Below are 24,189 nucleotides of genomic sequence, written 5' to 3' on the forward strand. Positions count from 1 at the left end.
TATATTAACTTATTTGAGCTTTACAACAAACCTTGTAGGTTAAATAGATTATTTCTCCTTATTCTCATGGCCCAAAATCAGTGTGTGACTTGCAGTAGGTGTTGTTGAATGAATGAATAAATGAGCAAGATTGCAATCCATGTCTTCTGGACTTTTAAATTCACCATTCTGTCTCATTGCCTCTTCTAGTAAAATAATTCATTTATTGATTTTTAAATACTTTCATTAGATGCACTATCACTAACTAATATATTTCCTTATATAATTCTCCACAATAAATAAAGAACCCCTCTCTGCCAGAATCTAAGCACTGAGACAATCATGGCTAAGTCAGAGAGGGCTGTGATCGCCAGCATCCTCCATTGTCTGTAGTTTAATGATGTTGCTAGGCTATGTATATGCTGGTTGAAACAATATAGGCAGGAATACCGGTTCTGCTGCCCATGGGCTGCTAAGTTCTGGTAAACAACACCATATCATTCATTTGTCTGTATCCCATGGAAATTAGATGAATATCACATGCTTTGTCTTTTACAAAGATGGATGGCTTGTTATCGATCACCCCGAGATTTACTAGGGACTGACAAATGGGATTGATAATTGATTCCACTACATTTCTCAGGTACTAAGATGAAGGATTTGCAATTTTCTAGTAAAGTAATTTTTTTTTTTAGCTGTTTAAATGTCAGTATTGTTTAGACTCCCCTATTCTTTTGCAAAGTCTTTGAAGATGACAACTGTCAACTGGTTCTAAAATAAAAGTGTCTTCTAACCAATGACCCAAGAGGCGAGCCAAGTATCTTGGGACATCATTAAGGCCTACTGGTCTGAAATGAATCACTTTTGAAGACCTAAATCTTTAACTGCTTCCTTTCTAATTTTATCTTGGCCTTTTTCTTCAGAGATGGCATCTGACCTGATTATTTGATTATAGTTGCCTTCAGACTTACATTGGGAAAATGAAATTGTGGTGTTCTCTTCTTTAAAATATAATGGTTTTCTCTGGGAGCAGGTTTCTTGGGGAGGTTGTCTGGAGGCAGCCTTAGTTTCAGTTCAAAGTAATAATCACTCCAAATACAGCCAGCTGATAAAATCCAAACGTTTATTTCTCCAAGAGCTCTTGCGGCTTTGTCCTTTGCTTCTGCCTCTGCTTTCTTCAGCCTCCAGCCAGCACAAAGGTGGAAGGAAGATGGAATAAATCTGACTTCGCCTCCAAGAGTGACCTTGTGGGCTTCTGTATCTCCCAGAGTGCTCCTCTCTGGCTCTTGGCAATGTTCCGAACTGACTAACTGACTGAAGCTCCAAGAGCTTCTTATATATGATCTCTTAAACGTGTGAACACAAAGGTTGACTCCTCCTCTGAGAGAGTGGGATTGTGGGTTTCTGACTTGTGAATCTCCCAAAAGTGTGAACTCCAGTGAGTACTTAAATACATTAGTGAGCTAGAGAATTTGCTAAGTACCATGCTAAATTAGACAACTGACTTATCACTTTGTAAGGATTCTAACAATTATTATTGTCAGTTATGATCTCTGTTAAATTTTAAAGGCATATATTGTTGTTAAATCATTTCAGCTGTGTCCAACTCTCTGTGATTCTACCTAGGGTTTTTTTGCCAAAGATATTGGAGATCTCTGTCATTTCCTTCTCTAGTTCATTATATAGATGGGGAACTGAGGCAAACAAGCTTAAGTGATATGCTCAGGGTCCCACAACTCGTAAGTGTCTGAGGCTGGATTTGAACTCAGGTTCTCCTGACTCCGGGGCTGACCCACTTAGCTGTCCCTAAAGATGCATATACAGAATGGCAAAATACAAATCAACAATGTAAACTCAAGGGCACATATCCTGTTTCGTTTTCATCTGTGTATCATCAGCACCTAGCACAGTGTCTGGCACATAGCAGGTAAGTAATAAATAGTCATCAACTGAATTTTTATGTAAAAGTAAAATGCCTTTTTTTTTTTTTTTTAAAGCTTGTAAAATGTTATAGGGGATAGAAAAATAGGTCTGATTTTGAAAAGGTGATCGGTAGAAATAATTTAGAAATTACTTGTAGTCACAGTATACAAACTAGGATTTTTAAAAATTCAAGAATAAAATGAAACTAATACTTTTATGAGATGTAAAAATCCTGTCACCCCAAAGGGATCGTGGCCACCTTTTCCATATTCCCAACTTCTTTCCCTTTTATTTTATGATGTTTTACAGTTTTGCTGTTCTGGTTAACTAGCAGTTTGGTCACAAGAGGGCACCATTCTCTAACAAAACAACAAAGAACCAGCTCTACTTGGGCAAGTATGAATCAGTTGAGTGTTCTACTTATCTGGGAAGCTTTGTTTACTGATTCACAAAAGATTCTTGTTTCTTCAATGGTTTAATCATTAAAAAACCAGACTGTCCTCTGTGGAACAGATTGTAATTCCTTTGTTTTCTAAAATCAATCTGTTTTAAAGTCGTAAGCTGATTTTGTAAATATGTTTGGGGCTAATCTAAATAACCTTCTCAGTTTAATTAATGATAGAAGAATCAAGCATGCTTTTATTCATTTTTTTTTTAAGTGAGACTATTGGTAAGGCTAGAAGTGGAGCAGATATTTACAGGTCTAATCGATTTATTTTTTCAACCTGGTCTCATTTGTCCCTCTTTAGGCTCATCACATCAGTGACAGATTTACCACACGAACACCCCAGTGAGTGTCAGCCCCACTGAGGTCTGGAACTCCAGACCTCAAGTGATCCACCACCACCTGCTTCCTCAAAAGCAAGGAGTAAGGGTCATACACCAATATTGCCTTGCCCGATAGACTTTAAACATCAATATCTATTTTCTGATCTCGTCAAATGACTTAAGAAGTACAAGATTCCTGAGAGGTAACAGGACAACAATGGATAGAGAGCTAACCTCTGAGGAAGACCCAGCTTCCAAGACAGTCTCTGACACTGTCTGAAGGAGGGATTTAACCCCTTAATGCTCCAAGAAACTTTCAAATCTGGATTCAATAACTTTTTTTCTTTAATACCTTGATAATTACATTTTCATATAATTATATAATCCTTATGTAACTGTAGAATATATATGTATATATAGATTTCTTTTGACATCCTATGCATTTTTAAACATTGTTCCAAGGAGTCCATAAGGTTCCAAAAGGAGTCCATGATACAAAAAAGGTTAAGAGTCCCTGTTATAAAACCATAAAATTGCAGAGCAGATGCCGATTAGCACTAGTATTCACTGGGAATTTCTTATACAAGTGAAATTACAGATCTACTCCAAACTTAATAACTCAGAGTCTCCTTCCTTACCTGTGAAAGATCAGTGGGAGAGGGAAGAGGAAGAGAGAAGGAGGGGAGTAATGATAATAGTAGCACGTATCTCTTTACTTAGGGTTGTTATGAGGTAGGCTAGAGAGTTGCATTTGGAATCACTCAACTTGAGTTTGAATCTTGACTCTGCCATTAACCATCTGTGTGACCCTGAACAAGTTGGTGCTAAGTTCTCTTCTAGCTTTTAATCTATGATTCCAGGATATACATTTGTGATCTTGAGCAAACCACTTAACCTTTGAGTCTCAGTTTCCTCATCTATAAAAAGAGGGGGACTGGACTAGATCAAAGCTTCTTAAACTGTGGGTCATGACTCCACATAGGGTCATATAGCTGAATGGGGGGATTGTGTAATTATATTTGTTATCAGTAAATGTTTGATTTATATGCCTATTGTATATACCTATATGTCTGGAGCTGCATAAAAAATTTTCAGGTGAAAAGAGGTCACAAGTAGAAACTTGTGGTACTTTATATGTTGACCTTAAGGAAAAAGGCCACATGCAATCTTAAAACTGAAATCTTCATTTTCCATCAGCTGCTCTGCTTGGAACATCCTGCTTCCCCCAGGATAAGATCATCACTTGAAATCTCATTATCTTGGTGATTCACCAAGATTCAGCTTTGATTCCTAATTTCTCCTTAGCATTCTCTTATTGGAGGCCTGGAGGACAGAGCACTGCACTTTTCTAAACCCTCCCTTTATAGATTGGTCAGACTAATTTCTAGCTAATTTAATTTACCATTAGCCGCTCTGCTTGGTTCTCACTGTGCAACCATCATGCTTCCATGACAAGTGTCTTCTGACTTTTTCCTCCTTTCTCTGTGTTTTGTTTTTGCCCATTAAACTGTAAGCTCATTGAGGGTAGGAACTTTCTTTTTCTTATTTGTAGCCCCAACTCTTAGCAAAGTACCTGACACATAGTAGATATTTAATAAATTTTACTGACTATTATTGTTTAAAAAGTAGAACTTCAACGCACTAGTAAGAATGGATTAGATGCAGATCTCTTTCATGTCTGAAAAAACTGAACAAGAACAAGCAGGTATGCATATGTTTATCTACGTATACATGTATGTGTAGAACATAGACAGACATGTGTAAAAGCATTTAGTGCATAGTTGTTTGTGTGTTGTTTCCCTTTTCCCCGAAAGAAAGTGAGATGTTTGAGGGATGTGCCTGGTTTTTGCCTTACTTTGTATCCCTAGGGCTTAGTATAGTGCCTGACACATAGTAACTACTTAATTGCTTGTTGACTAACTTACTCTAGTGATCCAAGGACACACAGGTAGAGAACCACAGAACTAGGAAGGATCCAAATCAGGTCCCCTACCTCCAAATCGAATTCTCTTTCTACTCAATTGCATTCTGATATAATGTTATTAACCTAGTAGCATTTATTTTATCTGAATATCATGACGTAAAGAGAGATGACAAAATCAGGCCCCTGTAAAGCTCCTAGTCACATTCTGACTACATTAAAATATAATTCAGAAGTGTGTAACAAAATAAATGAAAATGTAATACAGCAGAGATAATGTTCATTTGTGGTTTTCTAAGACAACATGCAGCCTTATCTGCTCCAATATGAAACTGATAATACTGATGTAGAGCAAACTGTGAGTTGCAACCCCACACAGGGTCACATAACTGAATATAAAACTCATAAATTTATTGTATTATTATTATCAGTAAATGTTTGATTTGTATACCTATTTTAGGTATCTATGTACACAAGATCACCTAAAAATTTCTTGGCTGAAAAGCAGTCTTAAGTAGGAAATGACTAAGAAGCCCTGAGGTAGAGGATTTACTGTGGAGAAGGACCTTTCACCAATGTTGTTTGGCAACCCAGCTGTGTTTTGTAGGGTTAGAGTGTTGCTGGTATTCTTGTCCATGGCCACAGAGCTAGTTAGTAGATGTTGGGCAGAGGACTTCAACTTATATCTTCCTGATTCCAGGGTTACTCTTTGACCCATTCTGATGATCCATTCAGATCCAGCTCCATTATCTCATGTTCAGTAGATGCACATAATATTAAATACACTTAAATATGTATAATTATTATACTAAATTATATATATAAATATATATAATGATAATAATTATAAACATATAATATAAAGTAAGTTTTACATAGTCTATGTACTATGTTAAATACTTTCCCATGGAATTCTATATAACTTCACCTGTGCTATTACTTGGGTATTTATTCATCTAGTTATATTGTTAACTATATTGCTTCTATATTCCAAGCTCTATGAAGATAGGGCCTATCCCTCCACAATATGTCTCCATCTCAAGGCATTCTTCCTTGTTTCCCCCATACCTGTGCTCACCCCCCTCATCTCTGTCTCCTGGTTTGCTTCAAATCCCAACCACAATCCTGCTTTTTACAAGATGCCTCTTAATGCGACTGCCTTCTCCTTTGTGACGATTTGCAGTTTATCCTGTCCATATATGGTTTGTTCATATTTAGTTACATCGTTACCTCCATTAGCCTATGAGCTCCTTGGGAGCAAGCACTGATCTCTGCCTTTCTTTGTAACCCCAGCACTTAGTACTGTGTGCCTGACACACAATAGGCACTTAATACTGTTGCCTGATTATTTCTATTTTTGCATAGCTGACAGAACTGTGTTTTGTGCAAAGTAGGTGAGTATTTGTTGACTATATGTCTTTCCCCATTACTCTCTAGAGTATTGAGTTTTAGTTTCTTAAAGGAAAAAAACCTTTTCTCTTTTCCATTTTTTAATCTTCCCAGCAATGAATTATTGTGCTCTTAGTAAACATTTAGTAAATGTTTATCAAATTGAATTGTTCATTAGGAAGATAAGACTAAGGGAGAATGAATTAGAAGAATAAGAGAATATCCATGCTGGGATGTTCAAGAAAATAATTCACTGATCACTGAATAAATAATATATTTGGATATAACCTAAATATTTAGGTATAACAAATATTTATATATAAATATAAAGCTGGAAGACCCCTTTAAAGGTCATGCAGTGCAGCCTTTCACTTTTAAAGAGAAGGCCCAGAGAGGGAAAGTACCAGTAGAATTTGTCTGTAAAAGTAGCCAGCAGAAAGGAATAGAATAATTTACCTCACAACATTTCAGGTGGCTCTTCTTGGTTTTGATTCCATACATAGAAGCCATGCATCCCCCAAGATAAATTCTTCACCAGAAATCTTGGATCTAGAATGGTATCCAAGGACCATCATCTGTTTTAATTTTCATATCTCTTACAATATCCTGGACTGGTGGAGACCCAACCTCCACTTACTCCTAGATCTCCAGTGATAGGGAATTCATTTCCCAAGCTAGCCTCTTCCATTTTTTCCCCTTTTAGACACCTTTCTTTTCCTGTCTTTAGGAAGTTTTTTCTTTCATCAAAGTACCAAATCTATCTCTGAAACTTCCACCCTTTGTTTCCATTTCTTGCCCCTTGGGGCCAAGAAGCATATAGAGAACTCCAAATATCAGCCCTTTAAAAACATGAGAAGAATTAACATCTTGCTGAGTGCTAGTATTCTTTTCTGTTCAATTTTTCTTGATCAATAGTCAATGAGCATTTATCAAGTGCTAATAATGTGCCAGACACTGTGCTAAACCCTGGAGCTAAGAGTAAGAAAAAGAAAGTCATTCCCTGCTCTAAGGAGCTTATAATCTAATAGCAGAAGAAAAGGAAGTTGAAAAGGTAAGTCTAGAGAGGGTCAGACAGTATCCAGCCTGAAGATATGATGTTTGTGGATGAAACCAAGCAGAGCAGCTGGTGGAAAGTGAAGAGGTAGCTAGAAATTCTGAGCCCCTATAAAAGAAACCTTTGGGAGGAGTTCATTGCTCTGCTTTCCAGCCTTCAATCAAAGCAATAGAGGCAACTGAGGGTACTGAAGATGTAGGGAGTACCAAAACTGAAGGACTCCCCATGATGATGAGATTTCTGGTGAAGAACTTATCTTGAGGAATAATTTTTATTCATGGAGTCAAAACCAAGAAGAGCTAATTGAAATATTGTAAGGTAAACTATTATATTTCTAGAAGTCCAGTGATAATCCTTTGCAACTTAGCTATTATATTTCTTTCAGTTTTTTAACCATCCAAGGAAAGATTGACTGGTAGTTGGAGTGCCAGACTTAGAATAGGAAAGACGTAGATTCAACTCTTCTCTCAGACATTTCTCAGCTAAATGACAACAATTGAGTTTTGATCCTCAGTTTTCTTGTTTGTAAAATTGGAATAATAATAGCATATACCTCATAGGGCAGGGTAATTGTGAGGATCAAAAGAGGTAGCATATGTAAAGTGTGCTTTGCAAACCACATACATCATAAGCTATTATTCTTTGTAAATTAGCCTTATTATATACATCAAACTCTTGTATGAATAGTCCTATTTTCATTTGAAAGTAAGCAATTATTTTAAAATTCTCTTAGAATTATTGTATTTAAAAATTGTGGATACCTTACAATTCATGTAATACATAACTTCTAAAGCACAATTAATATAAATTCTGGGCTCCCCATTAATTAAATGTGAGGCTATAGACAGCATCTTTGTATCTGTAATTGTTTTGTTTTGTTTTGTTTTTTGGTCATAGAAAGTGTATGAAAGGATATGAACACAGAAAGAAATTTCATATTACTTTATATAAAGAGTCCTGTGGGCGTAAACAAGGCAGCTATGAGCCATGGATGCTACTCAAGCTGAAATGAACAATGGAAAATAAAAATGAGGTGCATTAACATATGAATCAAGTGATTTTGAAAGGTCATCTTCCCAGATCTGGGTTAGGTTTTGTTTTGGTTTTCATTGTTAGTGTTCTAAAATTTCAACTTAGAAAATAAAATCCATAAATATTAATAAATGGAAGTGAGCATCATGACAGATAAAATAACAAAGCACCACGGGCTTCTCATTGTCCTTGTATATGACTGGGATTTGGACAATATATCTTATCACCAGCTGGTAGCAGGTTTATTTGTATAGTTCCTAACGTGAAGCTTTCTTCAGGAACTGCTTTGCTTGGGTCCCTTGAATAACTGAATTACAACCATTCTTCCCACCTTTCAATTTATCCAGAATACCAGCCCCATAATTGTTAATTATTCCCAGAAATTGGAATTCCACCTTCCTAATCATTAAATTTTTGCATTGATTTTCTCTTCTTCAACTTTGCCTAACAAATCTTTATTGATTTTTAATTGATCTGTAGAGAGAAGTTCTAAGGGAATAGAAACTTTTGTATCATAAACAATAGGGACAAAGGGATAAGAAGTCAGTCCAGTCAGTAAGCATTTAAATGAGGCTTACTACATCCCAGATACTGTGCTAAGCATTAGGATACAAAGAAAGGCAAAAACATGGTCTCTACTTCAAGGGTACCAACATTCTAATGGATGGAGGGATAAGAAACAAGGATACCATATAATATGTACATTTATTCACAAATTATACTATTATAAAGAAAAATAACTCTGAAAACCTTGAGAACTCTGGTCAATACAATGGCCAGCTATGATTCAGAGGAGGTATGTTAGTCTGTTACATGTCCCTTGACAGAAAAGTGATGGATTGTACCCTTTTACAGAATGAGACTTTTTAGAAACATTCAAGATGGGAATTTGTTTTCCAGGACTGTGTATATTTGTTAGAAGAGTTTTTTTGTATTTTTTTTTCCTAAAAGAGGTATAAGAGAACAAGTGGGAATGAGGAAAAGATAGCCCAAAAGGAAAAGAGAGAAAAGAGTGATAGATTTTTTTTTTAATTTAGAGAAAAGAAGGGAAGGAAGGCCAGAAAGAAACACAATTCTTATACTTTTATTTTCTCTATTGATTTCTGTATTCATGAACAAAGTCACTTTAACCTCCCCAAATTTCAGAGGGTCCATTTAAAAAAAAACCAGAATTGCTATGACTAGAGAATTCATCATGGCCCAATGTTGATGAGTCTCTCCATAATTTGTTAAGCTAGTCCCAGGAAGACAGAGTCTCATCATGTAACTGTCCTTGAACCTTGCAAGTGTGATCAAGTACTTAGAACAGTGATTAGAAAACAGTAGGTATTTAATAAATGTTTATTGAGTGATTGACTGGTAGAAGCTATCAGAGCTTCTGTTTTTCTGCAGTAGCCTTTGAGAACTTGGAACCATCTACATCATAATGAAGCATTGGAGGAGGACCTCATGATGGACCTAAAAATAATACTTGCCCATGAGTATTTATGGGAATAATACATGTGGCAGTGGTTAGAGAGGTTCCACAATAGAGTCAGAAAGACTTAAATTCAAATCCTGTCTCAGATATTTATTAGATATGTGACAGCCTTTCTCAGTCTCAGTTTCCTCATCTTTGAAATGGGGGTAATAATAGCATCTACCTTATGGGATCGTTATGAGACTCAAACAAGAAAACATATATAAAGCTGCTTTGCAAACCTTAAAATGCTATGGAAAGGTTAGCAATGATAATGGGTGATGATATTTTAAACAATGTTCCTTTTTTTAAGGTCACTTACTAATAGTATTTATCGAGTTTATAATTATACTAACTAGGATAAAGCTAATGTCTACTACAGTCCTGACAAAGCAGAAATTTCACTTGAAAAACAGTTTTGAAAATTCAATTTGTCATCCTGTCATCACTGGCACAGATTTGCCAGGTTATTTGTTTCCCAAATGTCATATTGGCATCTGGGTTTTGTTGGCACTCCTACTTGTGTTGATTAATGTTATTCCCATACAAGTCCTTAGAACTAGATATTAGATGGCTTCTTTTACATATCTAATGACAACATAGACTTTTAGCCATCAACCAAAGCACCTACCACTCTTGCGAATTCTCTCTTCTAACAGGTCAGTATGCCCCACAGGAAGTTTCTTGTTGAAAATCTCCGCTGAACGGAGGAACATGGCTTCAACTGCAGAGCCCTTCAGCAAGGCAATCTGATCTTCATGGTCTAAAGTTTGGAATCCTGGAGAAAGAATGAGATTGATTTTTTCCCCCAGTACATGGCAAACAGTAGATGCTTAGTAAACTTATTGAATGATAATAATAATAATCTCTATAATATCTAACTTTTTTTTTTTTTAGCAAAAAGTTAACTACGTGGTTTAGTGGACAGAGTAGGTCTGAAGTCAAAAGATTCATATTTATGAGTTCAAATCTGACTCAGATACTTACTAGCTGAGTGATCTTAGGCAAGCCACTTATCCCTATTTGCCTCAGTTCCTTATCTGTAAAATGAACTGAAGAAAGAAATGGTAAACTACTCTAACGTTTCTGCCAAGAAAATGCCAAATGGGTTCACTAAGAGGTGGACATGACTGAAATGACTGAAAAAACAATTCTACAATCCTACTCTATGCCAGGCATTGCACTAAATGCTTACTATTTATTATCTCATTAGATCCTTACAGCAACCCTGCAATAGAGGTGCTATTATCATTCTCATTTTATAAATCAGAAAGATGAAGCACATAGAGATAAAAGTGACCATAAAAATTTGGACTCGGATCTTCCTGACGCTAAGTACAGTGCTCTATCAATTTTGCTTTTGGCCTAGATTCAAGGCCCTCTACTTTATGGACCCAAACTATCTTTATTCACAATGCTACTTTTCTTATACTCTCAATAATCCCATAAAATGACACTTTATATATTTCTCTGAATTTATTCTGGTCTCTTTGCTTTTTTTAAAAAATACATTCCCTTCAGTTAGAACTAACTTTCCATCTTAAAATTCTAGCCAATAATGATTACAACCTAGAAAGGGGAGAGATTATATGGCTTTTGGGGTTCCTTGCCACCCATCAGGTGAAGTCTCCTCCTTCCTAGACTTCTTGTAGTATTTTGTATCTCCCTCCTGTACTGAGATTCTCTTGATATTATAATTGTTATTTCCGTGTCTTAATTCTACTGTTACATTGTCAATTCTTTTAGGGATATGTCTTATTTTCCACTTTCCCTTACCACTCTTCATAGAGTGTTGAACTACTTGGCCTCCTTGCCTCAAATTTCTCCCTCCTCCATCTCACCTTCCCCACCAAAATGCAGTTTTAATCATGTCACTCCTCTATTAAATAAAGTCTAGATTCTCTATTGCTTCCAAAATCCAATATAAACTCCTTGCTTTGTTTTCTAAAAGTCCATTCACAACTTGGTTGTGGCAACCAAGAAATGATAAACCATTTTAGTATCTTTGCTAAGAAAGCCCCAAATGTGGTCATGGAGAATGACATGACTGAACAACAAAACCATTGCCCTGCCTTGGAATATTTCTAATTGTAACAGATTTTTCTTCACTCTCTAATTGAAATAGTAGCCAAGAAGGTCTTTTAATCTTGAGATGAATTAAAAGAATCATAGTATCCACTCCCCATGGAAAGTCAAGAGTCCTAGAGCATCCCTTCCTGGTCAGATGACATATCAAGTTCTAAATTTAGCTCTGGACATCAAATCTGAGGACACCAAAGATCTGCCAAGTGTCAAGAGGAAGATAGCCAGGATAGCAAAGAGCCTACAATTCATGTCATAAAAGGAGCCTGATTCTAATGCTGCCAATGAAATGACTTCCATGCTGTCATGGAAGAAGGATTATATTTGCTTGGCTGTAAAGAAAAGTTAGGAGTGATGGAAGCAGCAAAAAAGCATACTTCAGCTTGATAGAAGGAAGAATTTATTAAAAATTGGAGCTGTCCAAATTTAGGATGGGTTTCTTTGAAAGATAAGGCTTCTATCTCATTGGAGCAAAGATTGGATGATCATAGTCTACAAACATTTATTAAGTACTTATTAAGTGCCAGGCATTATGATAAACATTACAAGTATATAGAAAAGCAAAAACATGGTTCCTGTCATCAATGAGATCTTTCTTTAATGAGGGACTCCGCACTGACACAGCTGTATACTTACAAGTATACCGTACACTTACAAAATAAGAGGGAGATAATCTCAGAGAGAAGGCACTATATCAGAGGTCCAGGTAGAAGGAAGCTGGGAAACACCTGTTGCAGTAGGTGAGGTCTAAGGTGTCTTGAAGGCAATCAGGGAAGGGGTGGTGAGGAGGTTATATGTCAGAAAGGTACTTTTTCTAAATATGGATTAGACTAGATGACTTCTGTGAAATTTCTCTGTATCTTCATATGTCAATCTGCTTTTTTTGGTAATTTCCAAAATTGATGTTAGTTTTGAGAGATTTGTATTTGTATTTTATTTATTTTTACTGAGGCAATTGGGGTCAAGTGACTTGCCCAGGGTCACACAGCTAGGAAGTGTTAAGTATCTATCCTATGTACTTTAAGCATTTTATAATATTAATCTAAGAATTGCCATTAGAGTCAGGAAATCCAGAGTTCAAATATAGCCTCAGACAAACACTAGCTGTGTGATCCTGGATAAATCAATTTTTGTTTGTCTTAATTTCTTTAACTGTAAAATTGGGGGAAAGCACCTCCCAGAGTTGTGAGAATAAAATGATGATGAGTACTTAATATATGCTACTCCCTTCCCCCTACCCCACTCCCCAGCCACTTCCTTCCCCCTTATTAATCTGTCAAAGAGATCCATGACACAAAAAGATTGAGTCCCCTGAATCCTACAAGCAGGCTTCTGAATACTGGGGGGACCTTGATTTGAGAATTACTGAATCGATATAGATAAGATATAGATAAAGAGACACAGGGATGAGAAGTTTGCTTTGTTGCAATCTGTGTTGAGAAGGGAGGAGAAGGGAGTACTGTGATGGTTGAAGTATTTTACATGTAGAATGCTTAATCTGATCAACTATTTCTTGATTCTACAGCAATGAGCCACCCAGGTTCCAGCTTTTTCTAGATACCCTTCCAGAAAATGCTAAAAGAAAAGTCCACATCCTCCCTTTCTCAATTCCTCTTCCATCACTTACAACTTTCATGAATATGTAATCTTGTTTTTTGATCATGAGGGATTGCCTTCAACTCAGTTAGCATATAACAAATTAAATTCATCTTTCAGAGTTAATAAAGAAATGAAAGAATGTTCATGTTTCAATGATAAGTGAGCACTTTCTCCTCACGTCTTATGAATTTTGCCCAAACCCACGTAGATCCAAAAAGCTAGATGCAATGAAATTAATAAAATAACATCACGGGCCAAGAGGGAAAAAAAAAAAGGCAGATTAATATGTCTAACAAAAAGTCTATGTAAAAAAAAAATAGCTCTGCCAGCTGGAAATATTTCAAGTAGTGATGGTATAAACGTCTTGTCCCTTATACAGCGGACAAAGTGATATCCCAAGGCACAGATCCAACCATGTCACTCCTTTGTCCCCAAATTACCAATGGCTCCCTATTGCCTGTAGGACCAAATATGAATTGCTCTCTTTGACATTTAAAGTCCTTCACAACTTGGCTTCTGGGTACCTTGCCAGGCTTATTATCTAGTAGTTCACACACTCTATGTAGACTTCAAGCCAATTGGCCTTTTTTGGTTATTCATCATATACGACATTCTTTTTCCCACCTCCACCCCTTTCTCCTAATGACCCCTGGAAAGATTATGGAAGGTTCTTTCACCTCACCTTAACCTCTCAGCGAGATGCTTCAGCTCTCAGTTCCCACACCACCTCACTTTTTGAGGGATTCAATTTGTGAAAGCCCATAAGTGCAGTATTCCCACATGAAATCACTCTGTATCTCATAGATATATATATATATATATATATATATATATATATATATATATTGTATTTCTTTTTCCATGTAGTTATTGTTTCACTAAAATAATGTAAAATAGTGGAAGGTGGCAACTATTATGATTTCTTTCTATATACCCCCAGTACATAATCTAGCCCAAAGCTTCTTAAATTTTGGGTCACAACCTCATATGGGGTCACATCATAACCGAATGTGGGGCTTGTAAAAAACTTGGCAGCAGTAAAAGGCATCAAATATTCCACCAAGATTTAATTATATATGTAAAAAAAACAAGAACACCCATCTTAACACTGTGCAAATTTGCTTTCATTTTTAATAAATGGTAAAATTATATGTATACCAAGAATTCTTTTAAAATAAATTTCCTTATGATTTATTATAAGTAAATGCTTGATTTGCATATCTGTTTTATATATCTATATATCCAGGGTCTCACAAAAAGTTCTAAGGTGAAAAGGGGTTGTGAGTGGGAAAAATTTAAGAAGCCCTTGTCTAGTCCACAGTAGACAATAAATGCTTGTTGCTTATAGACCATTAGGATCTGGGGTTTAGATCCAGCATAGATCTCAAAGGTTAGCTAGTCAAATTCTATCATTATTCAGTTGAAGAAGTTGGAACATGTTCTCAAGTCATATAGCTAATAAAGACCAGAGTTTAGATTTGAATCTGGGATCTTTGATACTCAAGTCAATAATCGGGTCATTACACTAAGGGTCTTCCTGGTAAATATTGTTATACTATAACCTTGAGCTTCTCACTTGTCTTCTCTGGGAATCAGTCTTCATTTGTAAAATAGAGTTGGATAACCTGATTCCCAAGATCCCCTATCCAATGGCTCTAAAATATGATTCTAGAGCGCCGTGTCTACAGTAGGAAGTCAGGAACTCTCAAATCCAAATCTAGCCCCAAATATTTTCTAGTTTCTTGGAAAATCAGTTGACTTTCAGTTACCTCAGTATTCTCATCTGTAAAATAGGGAATAATAATAATAGCACCAACCTTCTGGGGGTGGTTTTAAGAAAAAAATGAGAAAAAATTAAAATTCTTTGCAAACCTTAAAGTACTATACAAATGTTAGTAAATATTATTATTGCTACTAATAATGAATAAAAATGTTTACCTTAAAATGAGATTTTATGCTGTTAAATATCCTGATGTCTAAAAATAGCTTCATTTTTTCCATATATGAATGTATTTATAAGTACTTGAGGAAACCAACCAATTTGTGACATACCTGGTAATTTTTTTGTGAATTCCACAAGGACCTGCACGTGACTAGTAGCCATTTCAGTTAGGATGAGAAAATTCTCTTCTGCACTGAATTCCTCTTTTAACTAAATATTAAAAATAAAGGAAGCAAATTACAAAAGTCAAAATAAACAGTTGGGATGATATAAAAAACAAAGAAGAAAAATTAAATCAAATTTAAAAAAAAATCTCATCTTCAATTTAAAAATGCTATCTGTTTCTTAGATCCTAACCCTAAAACTAGGTTAAGCTGATACTGATATTAGGTTAATATGTACGACTTCTTGCTGGTCTACTGTGAAATATTGGTAATTAGATCTTATTATCTGATTTTGATTGTCATTTTAGGTAAATTCAACTGCCAAAAGTTGCTGGCCCAATTTTCAGAAATTTTACTCACAATTTTATTAGTTATTTCTTGAGGCATCCTCTGCTTTCTGTAGGCATCCATAATATAATGTAGAAGGTTCTGTTGGTCTGGAGTAAGTTCTATTTTCTCCTATACTGGCAAGAAAAAAAAAGTCACAAGGTTCAGTTTTCAGTTTCTAAGTGTCAGGTCATTAAGAGAGAAGACAATATTTTGGTCTTCTCCATATATATTAATAGAGGTGTCTTTATTAAAAAAAAAAAAGAAAAAGAACCAGGGGATGTGAGTTCTGCTATATTGTTCCAATGGACATTTGTTGTCCCATCTATAAAATGGGGTTTCCACTTATAATCCATGGTCAAACTGAGGGGTATTGTAAGAATAAATTATATGGGTCAAAAGATATGAACAGGCATTTTTCAAAAGAAGAAATCAAAACTATATGAACAAAATATTCTAGATCACTATTGATTAGAGAAATGCGAACTAAAACAACTCTGTGATATCACCTCACACTTATCAGATTGGGTTATGTGAAAGACAAGGCAAATGACACTGGAAGAAATATGGAAAAGCAGGGACATTAATATACCGTTGATCGAGTTACAAAGTGATATAACTATTCTGGAATATAATTTGGAATCATGCCCAAAGGATAATAAAACTACATCTTTAATTGTCTAAGCAATACTACTACTAAGTCTATATCCCAAAGAGATTTAAAAAAAAAGGAAAAAGACCCATATAAGCAAAATTATTTAGAGCTTTTTGTGGTGACTAAGAATTGGAAACTGTGGGGATGCCCATTAGTTGAAGAATGACTAAACAAGTTGTGGTACATGACTGTGATGGAATACTATTGGGTTACAAGAAATGAAGAAGGGATGAAGACTTATATGAACTGATGCAAAGCAAAGTGATCAGAATCAGGTGAATATTAAACACAACAACAGTGATGTTATAAGGATTATTAACTCTGAAGGACTTAATTACTCTAATTGAATTGGTAGAACAAATTTCCTTTCCAGGCGTTCTATCCACTATTAAGTTGGTGAAAATGAACAAACAAAAAGTATTACTAAGTACTTTGAGAAAGTAATGATTTTTAATGTCAAATTTTTATTAATGTTCTGGGAAAATCCTTAAATAGTAAAAAGCTATATTATTACCCCAGTTGTTCCCTTGTTTCACTTTATTGTGAAATAAAAGCTCCTTAAGGATAGGAACTGTGTCATTTTTTATCTTTGTATTCATAACAGTTCCTGTCACATAGTATTTAGTTAATAAATGCCTGTAGATTTGTTGATTTAGATTTACTTATCTATGTAAATATTGTATCTTTCAGTAGGATATGGGCTCCTTGAAGGCAGGAACCATTTCATTTTTGATACTGTACCCAAAGCACTGAGCCTTATTCCTGGCAAATAGTTAATATTTGTTAATTGATTGACATTTTCTTCTTCAGATACTTGTTGTATCCCTCAGAAGAAAGTAAACTCAAGGGCAGAGACTTTCCCATTGTTAGCACTCTATTGCTAGTGTTTGGTACCTTATAGATGATTAATAAATGTTTGGTGAATTAAATTGAATTTGGTGTGTGAATAATCATTACATTTTATGACACAGGAGAACTATGATGAATATCAGAAATATAAGAATTGTCATCTTTACCTTATTTTTTCAATGAATTATAAAAAACACCCCCAAACAACCCAGTTTTTATAACTGACAAACCAGCTGGATCAACAAAACAGGCTTGCCTAGATTTTCTTCAATGGTTCAGGAAGGCAGCTTGGTGTAGATCAGTGGTTCTCAAAGTATGGTCCAGAGCAACCTGGGAATCTCTGAAATCCTTTCAGAGAGTCTACAAATTCATAATTATTTTTTATTTTTAATGTGATCAATATCTATAACAATAACCCACATAAACAAAAACTCTTTGGACAAATCCTCAATCATTTTTAATAGGATAAAGATATTGAGAACAAAAGTTTGAGGACCACTGGTGTACAAGATACTATAATCAATCTTGGGTCATATACTGGGTTCAAATCTTAGTTCTTACTATCTCTTCTGATCTTTGACAAGTAACTTGACCACCACAGGCCTCTAAAATGGATTTTTACATTTAAAAATAAATTTTTATTGCCATTCTTAGCAGATTTGGCTTTTGAGCCATGTGGTTGTTGTTGAGTCATTTCAGCCATGTCCAACTCGACATGAGCCCATTTTAGGACTTTCTTGGCAAAGATACTGGAGTACTTTGCCATTTCCTTGTACAGAAGAGGAAACTGAGGCAAAAAGGGTTAAGTGACTTGCCCAGGGTCACATAGCTAGTGAATATCTGAGTCCAGGTTTGAACTCAGGAAGATGAATTCTCCTGACTCTTCATCTGGCACTATGTTCACTATGTTACCTAGTTACTAGGTCCATTTATGTATTACTTTTGTCTGTCCCACATCTCTGCCAATTTAATTTCCTTTTCAAGTGCCCTAAGGCAAGAGAAACTGAGCAGCTTGAATAATTTTTATCGTATCCAAATTGTATTGCATGTAAAACTGTATTATATACAACAAAATTGTATCATATATAAAATTTTATTGTATACAATTCTACTGTGTCCAACCTACTGGTTTTGGATTCAAATACGTCATTAGTCATATCCCACACATAACAGGAGTGTGATAAATGGCTATGATGTAAGTCAAAAAGCATTTTCATCTAACCCCTACCGGAAAGGAATCTCATCTTGACAGGTAATGAATTGGAATGAAGCAAAGAAACAACCACGAGAATAAGCGTCCCCTGAAATCATGATTAAATTTGATTACCCTGTATGACTTGGTTGTCGATGTCACCTGTCTCAGGTCAGACCCTTCATTGTCTTCATTGCCTGACCGATCGGAAGATGGCTTCACATTTTTTCTCAGTCGTTTAGATTTACATTGGATTTCAGTTAGCAAGCCTGAAATATTTTTAAAAATACATGGGCTTAATAGACTTTATTAGTCACAGAAGATGCTGTTGGGCAGAGGCATAAATGATCATCCATCATCAGGATGGACTTTTATTTCAATTATTTCAACTTTATGACATGGAGGTTGAAATACAAATGAATGAATGAAATGAATACATGAAAGAAAACGAATTGATGAAAGAAAATGAATTGACGAAAGAAAACAAATCAGCTGGTTAAAAAGTTAAATACTCCTGAAAACAAATCAATTCAATTCAACAACTTTTATTAAACACCTACTATGTGCACCTATTATGTGTAAGCCTCTGGTTGATGCAAAGACCAAAAAACAAAACCATACTTGCCCTCAACTAACATATAACATACAAGGGAATATAACATGTAATAATGATAATAGTTAACATATATATATATATATATATATATATATATATATATATATATAATTATTCATTTTCTCATCACCACAAACTCTATGAAGTGGTACAATTGGTCTTCCCATTTTTTAATAGGGAAATTCCATCTTAACTCATTTCCCAGCTAATAAGCATCAGAAATAAGATTTGAATCTAGATCCTCCTGCTTTCATGTCCTCCACTTTTCCCACTAGAATCTCAGAGGTTCTTAATGTGGAGTCTGTGAATTTATTTTTAAATAATATTTTGATAAGAAGACTCCAGTATAAACTGGTATTTTTTTTGTAATTCTGTGTCTTTTATGCTTTTCAAAGCTAGAGGTCATAAGATGCTGCTAAAGTGACGCAAAAGGGGATGAGAAATCCAGCACTGAACAATTCTGCAGATAATCATCTCAAAGGATACATTTTCTAAAAATTCATACAAATCAGTTTTCAGGAGAGAGGATTAATAACCGAAGGGATGCAGTTATTGCTTAGTAAATAGCATGGGTTAATTGACTTGCCCAGGGTCATATAGCTAGTAAATGACTGAGGTCAAATTTGAACTCAGGACAAAGAGCTTTCCTGACTCCAGACCCAATACTCTATCCACTATGGCACCACCTAGCTGGTCTTTATGACCACTTATATAGACCATTCCAAAATACATGTCTGCCACAATAAATATTTTTCTGCACACATTTATTTTCACCATGATCATGTTTTCTAGAAAAAAAAAAACTCCCCAAATCATGAAATAAATACTTCATCTATCTATGACTGGAATTAAAAATCATCAAAATTTAACTGGGTTTTAGATTTGCTGCTATTGGAATGTATGTTCCTTGAGGACAGGAACCGTATTCTTGTTTTATTTTATCCCCACTCAGAATGGCTGGCACTTAGTCAGTGGTTAATGAATTCACTAACTGGCTGAATGTTGTGTTTGCTAAAGTTACTTGTTTCCTTCTCCTGTCCCCTTAAGAGACCAATGAAATCTGTTTGGTGTGAAGCAATATTCTGTGGTTTCCAAATTCTGAATGATGAATCGACCTGGATGTAATCTGTTGAGGAAAGGGGAAAGTGACATTGATGAATCACTGGAGGCTTTTAAAGAAATGGATTTTTAAAAATCATCAGGAAGAACTGAGTAAGGGGGGAGCGTGGTAGGGAGGGAACCTCCCTTGGCCCTTTGTCCTGGACTGAGTGCCAAGATTAAAGGTAGTCTACTGCAGGGAAATTCCATGGACAAAATCTAGGAAAGCCTCCAAGTCACAGGTGGGTGGGTGCAAAGAAACTGGTCTCCATGACGACCTTGGAGTTCAGATAGAAAGGACCAAAGTTTTTCAGTGACCAAAAAAGCAGGAAAGCAAGAGTGGCCGGGGCTTAGAAACTGTAAAGATCTATCTGAACCTTATTTCTAAGGCTTTCATGAGATTTATCAAAGTTTCAAGATTCTCCTTCCTCCCCTTCCCCCCAATACACACACATTATTGGGGATATGGAGATAGAGAAAATTAACAATAGAAAAGCTCTTTTATCTCTTACACATCTAATTTGAACATTGGAAAATTGAGCAGCAGGCAGCTAGGTGGAAGCAGAATCAGAATACTGCAGGCAGCTAAGTCGGGCAATGGACAAAACACTGGACCTTGAATCAGAAGATCTGAATTCAAATCCATTTTTACTAAGTGTGTGATCCTGAGCAAGTTGTTTAACCCCTGTTTGCCTCGGTTTCTCTACCTATAAGATGAGCTGGAGCTCAATATCTTTGCCAAGAAAACCCCACATGGGGTCACAAAGAGTTACATATAACTGAAATGATTAAACAACAAAGTACAGTTTGAAAAGCCACAAAACATGTTCCTTAGAGAACAGATTTAAGTTATTCAAAGTGGGCAGAGGATAAATGATGAAATTAGAGGCAGGGATTGTGAATTAAGAGCTAAAAAGATAATTAGAATTCAGTGAGTCCATTTCTCATGTTACAGATGAGGAAACTGAGGAATAGGAATGTGTAAATAGCATGTAGTAAAAGGCACAATCAGGATTTGAACTCGTGTCTTCTTACATACTGCCTCTTAAATGCTGTGAGTTAGCAAGACTCAGGGTGGAATCCTGCTTCTGACATATTTAGCTAAGTAAAAAGCTAATTTCTCTCAATTTGTCAATCTGTGTTTGGGACTTATAATACCTGCAGGATCCCTCTTACAGGGTTGTTGTGAGGTTCAGGTGAATTGACATCTAAAAAATGCTTTATAAACCTCATAACATCATGTAAATGGTAGGTGTTATTGCCATGACAAAGAAACTTGATCCAAGAAGATGGGCTCTGGATGTATACTTTTTGATCCATCCTTCTAGCCATTCTACAAATACTCCATCTTTCAACTCGGGGCATTTTCTCTAGCCTGGAACAGTCACCCTCCTCTACTCTCACAATTGACCTTCCTGGCTTCTTTTTAAGTCCTAACTAAAATCCAATATTCTACAGGAAGTCTTCCCCAACAACACTTAATTCCAGTGCCTTCACTTTGTTAGTTAATTCCAAATTATCCTGTATATGGCTTGCTTTGTACTTACGTGTTTATTGGTTGTCCCCTCACCTTAGATGGTAAACTCCACAAGAGCAGAGACTGTGTTTTGCCTCTCTGTATCCCCAGTATTTCCACAGTACTTTGTATACAGCACTTAATAAACGTCTATTGATCGATTGATTGATGATGCCATACCTGTAATTATTTAGTTACTTCTAGTTTAGTTCAAACTCTCTTTCTACTGTTAGAAAGTCATTTTTGTATTCTGCCATACATACTACTGAGATCAATATGGGGAAGAAAATCCAGGAACAAAAAGTCAAGGAAGTCCTTAGTATTGCAAATGGACATTGACATTATCAATGCACTTGAAAAACCAATTCTGATTCTTGGATACCACAAAATAAACCAAAGAGAGGTTAACTAATCTGGCAGCAATGAAGTAAGTCCAAAGCAAAACTCAAAATGGTTAATAATCCTTAATAATCCAATTCCATTTAGTTATAAATGCTTTAATGCATCAACTTAGCTCACCACATCACTTTTTCAGTTTATGTGACATTTCCCCATGTGAAATTGAGTTTAGCTGCCAAGCCAACCTATTTCCTAATTTTCTCTACTTTGCTATTTACTAATCTGTGTGACCTTGGGAAAGTCAATTGCTCGCTCTGAGTTCAGTTTCTTCATCTAGAAAATGAATAGTTTGGATTAGATCCCCAATTAGTTTTTTTTAATCTAAGACTCATGAAAATAAAGTTGTAGATTGTGAGAATATAAGGATGTGATGTTCATGTAGGTTCTAGGCATCTATCTATTAGCTATCATGTTTTCTCGATGTCAGAAATATAAAGCTGTGCTCTCTTTAGCCACATTTGACTGTTTTGTTGGAAGGGACCTAAGAATCTTTTAGTCCAGCCTTTCTGTTTTATAAATGAATAAACCAAGATTCAGAAAAGTTACATGATTTGTCAAAGTCTCACAGGTTAAATGTGTGGGCAAAACTCTGATTCAAAACCAGGTCATCTAGTTCCAAATTCAACATCCTTTCCACTTAATCATGTGTCATAATAAAGCAATGTAGTCATATTTGTGTAACCTGACAAAAGAAATATAAAACAAATTTTCAGACTATTTAAACTCTTGGTATGGAGTGGAAGTGGTCAGAAAAAAATGAATAAAATGAGCATTCTCTATCTGCTAAACAAAAAGTATTATTCATTCATTGGAATCCAGGACTCAGTCTTGGGAAGATATAAAGATAATTAAGATAGAGGAAGCTAGATGGTGCAGAAGATAGAGCACAGGTTCTGAAATCAGGAAAATCTGAGTTCAAGTGCAGCTTCAGACACTTGACACTTACTAGCTATGTGACCTTGGGCACTTAACCCCAATTGCCTTGGAAAATAATAATAATAATTAAGATATAATTGTTAGATCTCGGTTTCTTCATCCATCAGGAGTTCTTATCATCTTTGGATCATGGATCTCTAGGGTAGTCTGGTGGAACTTATAGACCTCTTCTCATGAGAATGACTTGTCCACATTTGATACTAGCAACATCAGAGTTAGGATTTGAACTCAGGTTATGTGACTTCAGAGCCAACATTTTTTCAGCTGTATTTTGTATAGGTATGAAAAGCATACCTCACTCATAAATTAGTTATCTACAAGTCCTACTGCCTTGCTATAGCCTAACTCACAAATTAAGGAAAATCAAGATTTAAGTTAGAAATTATTAAAAATAAAGATATAGCATTTTTTTCCCTTATTCAATTTCATAGAATCCTTGAAATCTATCCAGGTACCTCTAAATGATTTCAAAGGTTTCTCTTCAAGTTTGAAAAATGTCATGATCTGAATGAATAAAAATTGACATTTTAAAATACTTTCAGATTTTCAAAGTTATATAAATATATATATATATATATACATATATACACATATATGTATATGTATTCACATACATACACACACACCCCTTGAACCTTGCAATAATCCTGTGAAGTATGTGCTATTGTTGCCCTCATTTCACAGATGTAGAATCTGAGAGTGAGGGAAATCAGATGACTTGGCCAGATAAAACACACCAAACACAAAATTTGAAATCAAGTTTTCCTGTCATCAGGCCTATCCATGTATCCATTCAGTCTTATCCCCATGCTAACATTAGTCCTTTCTTCTTAAGAAGTCCAATACTTTTTATCTATCTAATCTAATCTTCCTCTTTAATAGTCTTATGAAATTAATATGATTTTTCCACTTTACAGATGGAAAGACAGTCCAAGAGACTGTCATGAAATCATGATTTCTAAGACAGGTGCAGGACTCAAACCAGGACTCTTGAATACCAGATTGAAGGCACACTCATTCCAAAGCATGCTGGGGTAGTGGGGGAAGAGGGGAGAGAGGGAAGGAGAGATTGATTCAATGTCATTGTTCAGATGTGGACAGGTAGAAGTTTCCTCTGAGATTCTGGAATTACTATAATAAAAGACACACAACCCCCTGAGTCCAGGAATCCTTCACCAGAGGTCCGTGGATGCTCATGGGCTTTGTAAATTGATTTGAGGGGAGTTGTAAACTTGGATAGGAAAAAAAAAAATTGTTCATTTCTTTTTTTTAATTTTCTGTGAATTTTT

The 24,189-nt window shown here is 35.5% G+C and overlaps 1 protein-coding gene and 1 long non-coding RNA gene across 5 annotated transcripts in view; one reads left to right on the plus strand and one right to left on the minus strand.

Annotated features, from left to right (window-relative positions):
• The window catches only part of NR1H4 (nuclear receptor subfamily 1 group H member 4), an 85,245-nt gene that overhangs the window by 2,868 nt on the left and 58,188 nt on the right, over positions 1-24,189 (minus strand). For all 3 annotated transcript variants that reach the window (XM_023504410.2, XM_023504409.2, XM_012550594.3), the window contains 4 exons: positions 18,471-18,604; positions 15,673-15,771; positions 15,259-15,358; positions 10,157-10,303 (listed from right to left, as the gene is read on the minus strand). In XM_023504410.2, the coding sequence (XP_023360178.1) occupies positions 10,157-10,303; positions 15,259-15,358; positions 15,673-15,771; positions 18,471-18,604 (480 nt within the window). The remainder of the gene's footprint in view (positions 1-10,156; positions 10,304-15,258; positions 15,359-15,672; positions 15,772-18,470; positions 18,605-24,189) is intronic.
• LOC116419217 lies at positions 1,378-9,642 on the plus strand. 2 transcript variants are annotated; one of them, XR_004229468.1, is made up of 3 exons: positions 1,378-1,417; positions 2,212-2,308; positions 2,652-9,642. It is a non-coding gene; the product is annotated as an uncharacterized LOC116419217 (long non-coding RNA). The 2 variants fall into 2 exon arrangements; XR_004229467.1 differs by lacking the exon at positions 1,378-1,417 and adding an exon at positions 1,448-1,906.

Source organism: Sarcophilus harrisii, chromosome 5, assembly GCF_902635505.1.
Source record: "Sarcophilus harrisii chromosome 5, mSarHar1.11, whole genome shotgun sequence".
NCBI lineage: Eukaryota > Metazoa > Chordata > Mammalia > Dasyuromorphia > Dasyuridae > Sarcophilus > Sarcophilus harrisii.